General features: G+C 43.8%; 1 protein-coding gene across 1 annotated transcript; it reads left to right on the forward strand.

Moving 5' to 3' along the window:
• The first annotated feature begins 681 nt into the window (after positions 1-681).
• On the forward strand, positions 682-3,220 carry LOC115543092 (snaclec stejaggregin-B subunit beta-1-like). Its single transcript, XM_030355649.1, has 4 exons — positions 682-754; positions 1,178-1,513; positions 2,142-2,233; positions 2,960-3,220. Exons 2-4 carry the CDS (start codon positions 1,222-1,224, stop codon positions 3,098-3,100), a joined length of 525 nt encoding a protein of 174 aa, XP_030211509.1. The 5' UTR covers positions 682-754; positions 1,178-1,221; the 3' UTR covers positions 3,101-3,220.
• Positions 3,221-6,452: the final 3,232 nt, after the last annotated feature.

Here is a 6,452-nt window from a genome sequence, read left to right on the forward strand (position 1 = left end):
GGTCCACTGGACCCGAACACCCTGTGTGTAATATAAATGTGATGGGGGGGTATACAGGGGGGGGGTCCTTGAAAATGTTTTCTGATTTAGGTTCCTCACAGAAAATGAGCCAAAGCCAATGAATCTTAGTTCAAAAAAATAATTATTTGTATCACTTTTATAAAGCTAAAAACTGAAAACGGGTCGCACAGACCCGAACACCTTATGAGGGTTAAGGTCTTTTTTTTTTACTATGCAGACATGAATGCTATGGAATGGATACAAACTCTTCTAATCTCAGGTTGGTAATTGGATTTTTCCTTACTGATAGGTGTGTGCATCAAAGAGGAATGTCTCAGTAATGAATCTCAGCAAGTCATGTGATTATCTACCCTACCAGGACTGTGTGTCCCGTCCTTCTGTGCCGACTACCGCCAACACTGTTTGATTGAAACCCCCAAATCCTGGTTTGATGCCCAGAGCTACTGCCGAGAGAGAGGCTACGACCTGGCCACCATAGACGACATGGGGGCAATGAAGTCTCTGCTGGGCCTGAGTGCAGACAAGGCTCATGACGAGCTGTGGATCGGCCTTCATTATGGAGGTCATAAAGAGTGGCGTTGGTCACTGGCAGACAAAGACTTCTACCAAGAGGGAGGGAGAAAGTACCGTAATTTCGAAGGAAGTAGCAACGCTGAAATGTTTGTTCGACAACATAATGGAAAGTGGTACACTGGTGGAATTTCGACCAAATTATTTTTCATCTGTTATGATGGTAAGGAACATACACACATGAATATGGATCATACACTTCGGTCAGTTATTGGTGCGCTCTGATAATATCTGTTTCGTGATGACCACGCCTGCCTCTGTATGAGATCATTTCAATTTTTTAAAATGCTCCCAGGGCATTCCTGACCAATAAGGGCATCTCTTCTCCGATTGGTTCAGGGTATATCTATATTTTCTTCATCCCAGTTGCGTGAAATGAACACTTGTTTCTCCACTCTAAGGTGGAGAAAAATATGGAGGGAGAGCAGAGAGTGAGGGGATGTCTCCTGTTCTGCTCTTTTCTGCTCTCTCTTTACAACTCATATCTCACCTACAGCACCTTGCAAGCCATAACGTTTTACTTTTTTTCAGAGGTATAATTAATAAAATGCATTTGATTCAAACAAAGGAATGAATGCATTTTCAGGTAACAGAAAAGGTGGAGAACGATATGTCTTGGTGAGCAAGGCAATGTCCTGGACCGATGCACAGGTGTACTGCAGGAGTACCCACACAGACCTGGTCAGCATCAGGAACCCAGAGGAGAACCAGGCAGTCGCGACGGCAATTGATGAATTGAATGTCTGGATCGGCCTATTCAAATATGGAGAACACTGGTCGGACGGGCGCAACTCCTCCTTCAGACATTGGAGTCCCGATTTCGGTGTTCTCCTCCCTCAAAACTGCGCTGTGATGACTGGCAGGACTTCTGGAAGATGGGGCCAACGATCATGTGATGAGTTGCATCCGTTTCTCTGTACCTGTAAGCAACCGTTGAGTGTTCTGGAGTTGGGTTAGCCGTATGTTATTAGAAAAAAAAATACATTAATAATAATAATAATAATAATATATATGATATATGACTCTCGCCAGATGAACTTCGTTCCACCTAGCTCCACTCATCCATATGGCATCAATCCATTGGAGAGGTGTTTTAGTAGGCTGGGCCATGTCAAAAATCCTTGCATATGATTGGATAGACCATCTTTATTGACGCGCTACTTCAACCACTCACCTCGAAATCAACCCGTGACGCTGATGAGAGCGTTCTCTGATGTTCTTTTAAAGAAAGAGTATTTGCTAGATTGGACAACACGGATGAAATAGCAGCATCAATGTTGACGCTGGCTTCCTCGATGCACGCCGCCATTGTTGTCTGAATCTAAACAGTCGCTTATCGGCTACGTCACATCGATCAAAATTAGCTCGACCATTAAATCTGTCGCCCCAAATAACTCCCAACGGGAGCGATCCCAGATGGATGAGTTGAGCTAGGTGGAAGGAAATTCGTCTGATGAGAGTCAGGTTACATATTGTCATCCTTACTTCCAAATGTTGGAAAAAACAGTTCAATTGTTGTTTTGTTGTGTGTGTTTGCGTGTGCGAATCAGGTACTAGGAAGCGGGTTCTCAAGGTGAAGGTGCGTTTAGAGGACATCCAGGAACTGAACGACCCTGCCATGAATACTGCCATCTTGAATCAAGTGAGTCATAACAGCCATTAGGGGGTTTGCGGGAGTTAGGTGCAGAAAGACCAATCAGCCTTCAGCAATCATTATTAGACACTAGCATTGTAAAGTTATTTAGGATTTAATAGGATGTTCTTCATTAAATTAGGATAATGAGACAAATCTCTTGCAGAAGCCTCGTCAAGTCACATGCTTAACTTCAAATAAATTATACAAATACAGCATAGGGGGACAATAAAACCAGATTTCTGAAATGAAAACAGGGAAAAAAAATTGTTTAGTGGCCCACATATCAGTAAAATATCTGATTTTTTAAATGAAGGAAATTGACATATTTAGGGTTTGCCTATTACCATCAAGGTAAATGCAGTAGACTAATGTAGTAAAATATTGGGCAGTACATGCCCAATGGTTAACTGTGATGTGTTTTATGCTTTGGTAGGGCACCGAAAACAAGCCAAAGTAGTCTACCCTTAAAAATAGTCATATATTATTGTCCTCCCATTGTTTATGATACGTCGTAACATACGTCAGGCTCAAGCATACCAGCCTATTAGATAGATGCGTGCCTTTTGTGTTAATGAAGAGTTTTAGAATCTAGAGACAATCCATATTAGAAAAAGGTTACGAAACAGGGTCTCTACATTGTTTTTATTCTGAAATATTGAAAACAATACATTTGTAATGGTTTCACGAGGAACTGCCTGCACTAGAGCTCACCTCTTTTGGTTTCGTTTCCAGACCCAACAGTTGCTGAACGAAGCGACTTTGAGCAACCACCATAAGATGGTGTGGAAAAGCAATTCTGAGGGTCAGGTCTTCACCAAGGAGCAGTGTCAGGAGGACCAAGAGCAAGAGCAAGACTTCTGTGATACTGTATAGCCTCACAAATCAGCAGATTCATGCCTAAAGTCTGTGGGGACATCGAGTCTGGATGAAAGGAGATCCCTCTACTTTTGTTCTTTTTGCCCGATTTTCATTTAGTAAAACATAAATCCCGAGAGTGATTAATAGTCATATTTATAAAATAAGTTTACATTGTGTATCATTTCCATTGATAAGACAACTATATGTAAGGATGAAAAGCATATATGTAAGTGGACTAGAGACACAATTAGTTTTATCTGTAGGGATCATGAATGCCAAATTGGGTCACATATCTCCTACCTTAATGATGTGATTATCTAGGTTTTCTGGATGCAATGGATCCAGTGTTTTAGGGTAAAACAAATATATAAGAGTGATGCTGTTTCTTGAATGAATAATCCTGTGTTTGCTATACAAGACCAAGACTTCAGTTTGAGTAGCTGTCTGAGGGAACAAAAGAAGGGTTAGCCTAAAAGAGTATATGAGGCTCAGCTTCTGAGCAGCATGTTGGCGCTTCAGAGACGGCTCAGGGACACATGTCCGCTCCACATTCAGGTTCAGGGCTTAGTTGACTTTGCATGCTTTAACTTTGTGAAGCACTAGTTTTGATTAAGTCTTTGACCAAAAAAATAGATCTGACCATTGGCTAAGTGTTCATTTAATTGGTCCTATTTTGATGTCCAACATGCATCATATGTCATTTCTGCTGCTGGGGATCTCAATAAAAACAATGACAATACTCATGAGTGTTCTCCATAGAATTGTCTTCTACTTATGGTGTTAGCTGACATGGTAGCTTCAGTTGGTAAGATGTTATTCAACAGATATTTACACTCTGAATCACATCAATGTGATGCAGATGTATGAAATATGAATATGTTATGAGTCATAGAAGTAGTTTGTTTATAAGCCGTTAGAAATGCCCCATCCATCTGTCAGCGTTCCAAGAGTGAAGAACAACTGGGAGAATTTCATCCTGTTGCACGTCAACGGCGCCACGTGCCAGACAATGGTAAATACAATACAATGTAGAACGATCCTTCATGACAGTCCTGTGGCAATCCCACGCCGGCGGCCAGAGCAAGCCCCGCCCTCCCCGTGGACAGGAAGTAAACGGAAGATAGTATCATACCCCTCCGCGCAGCTGCGCCTGATCGCCCATCGAGCGTGTCCAGGCGGTCACGGGCATCAGGGACGGAGACGGGCAAAGAGTCTTGAGGGCTTGACAGGAAGGAGGCGAGGAAGTGGACTGGTGGGAGAGAGTATCGACGGCGGACTAATTCTGCACGCTATACTAACGACCGGACGCTTCCCTTCGACAGGAGTGAGCCGGAGGCAACGGGAGGTGTACCCCCGCCGCCGACCCCGACCCCGACGCGCCTGACCAGGTGGCCCCGCCCTCACCCTAATACCCCATCGAGGAAGAACCTACGTTGTATTGCACTTTCCGTTTTGTTCCTGGGCTGCACGAATGAAATCGTTGCAACGCTAACCCGTCTGTTCATTTCATTGAGAACTACCCGTCGACGACGAGGGACTTGCCACAGGTCGTTTTTATAGTCGACCATTGGCCACGTACTGCCCAGTATTTCTGAGAAATCTGAAGGGGTCGATCCTCCGATTCCTATTTTTGTTTGACATCCAAGAGTTAAAAATGACGGAAAAATATCTATGCACTTCTTTAAAACGGTTCCAAATGAAATGGCACTATGTTTCTTAATTTGTATGTGTGTTATTATCCTCCACCAGCGTGGAATCGCATGCAGGCCAAGAACTCTAATCCGAACAAGGTTTTGCATCTCAAATTTGAGAGCTGGACATGGAAATCTGGGGCGAGTTGATGCGTGACAAACCTCTGGAGGTTAGGGTTAGGGTATCTCTGTGAGACTCCATGACACTCCGCTAGAACCCGCTAGTCCTTCACGCCCAACCAAACTCTTCAAATCATAACCAGTCATCATGTAAAAGCTTACATTTAGAAAAAGAGAAACGATTCATTTGAATGCGTTGATTCAGCATCGAACTAGTAGTATTAGTAGTAGCGTAGTCTTTATTGACCCCGAGGGGCAATTTGGTTTGCAAACAGTAGTCAAAACAGCCAATACACAACATAAAAAATAAAAACATAAATACATATAGCATACAGTAGATGTCATCCTGACAGTGTGTGTGCAGTAGCAGCTAGGCCTACAGCTAGTTTAAAAACCCAACAGCTTGTTGTATGCAGGCATGCTATGTTAGCCCAACTCAAAGTTACAGAAATGTGATTTGATTGCATCCATTTGTCGTTCTTCCTGTGGCAGACAGCCAGTGCCTCTCTTCACCAGCACTGACACTGGGCTCCCTCCGCCACAGGGTCACCAATGCATGACGTCACCCTTCTGGAACAAACCCATCACTTCTATCCCTCTTGAGGAAGGTGACCACTTCTTTATTTGCTTTGGCCCATTTCATTTGTTTTCAAAAGATGTTTTCATGTGTAATCATGTATTTTTGTGCAGGGCTCTCAAGTTTTGAACTGAGGTCAGAGTGAGATTTTGTCGGCGGCAGGGGGGGGGGTTATATTAACATATGACTGCATACAAATGCGTCCACAGACATGGTGACTAATGTATGATAATAAGCATTATTGGCCCTTAACACTAATATTCAGAAACAACAGTGCCTCAAAAGGCTATTGGCTTAAGCAACACCAGTGGAGGCATAAACCTTCCGCTGGACTTTTAAACGTTGCAAACGTGCAAAAACATAATTATATTTTTATGTGGCATTCAGTAGGCCAATGCCGTGGTAAAGTGTGTAAAGTATTTCTTAAGTGTTTCTTTCTGTTCAATAGATAGAACTTTATCAATCCCCAGTAGGGGACATTTGTTAATGTTTGTCCCTATAAAACAATAATGGTGACAAAATAAATACAAAACATGACGGTAACTAACCTGGGGGTCCGCCCTGTGGTGCGGCCGCGGCGCAGGGCGGTCTCGGCCGTCTCGGGGTCAGTCCCAGGACCCCCGGTGAGGCGCGGCCCGGGTGGGGGCGTGGTCTCCCGGTCCTGGCCCCGCCCCCTCTGGAGCGCCACAGCCTTTTTCGCCGAGTTTGAGACTGAAATCATTTACATCGGCCCTCTGGACTTGTGCTGCACGTTCATGTGTGTGTACTGTGTGTGTGTGTGTACTGTGTGTGTGTATTTGTGTACTGTGTGAGTACTGTGTGTGTGTGCACTGTGTGTGTGTGTGTACTGTGCGAGTACTGTTTGTGTACTGTGTGTGTGTGTGTGTGTGTACTGTGTGTGTGTGTGTGTGTACTGTGTGTATTTGTGTACTGTGTGAGTACTGTGTGTGTGTACTGTGTGTGTGTGTGTACAGTGCGA

This window comes from Gadus morhua, chromosome 4 (assembly GCF_902167405.1).
Source record: "Gadus morhua chromosome 4, gadMor3.0, whole genome shotgun sequence".
NCBI lineage: Eukaryota > Metazoa > Chordata > Actinopteri > Gadiformes > Gadidae > Gadus > Gadus morhua.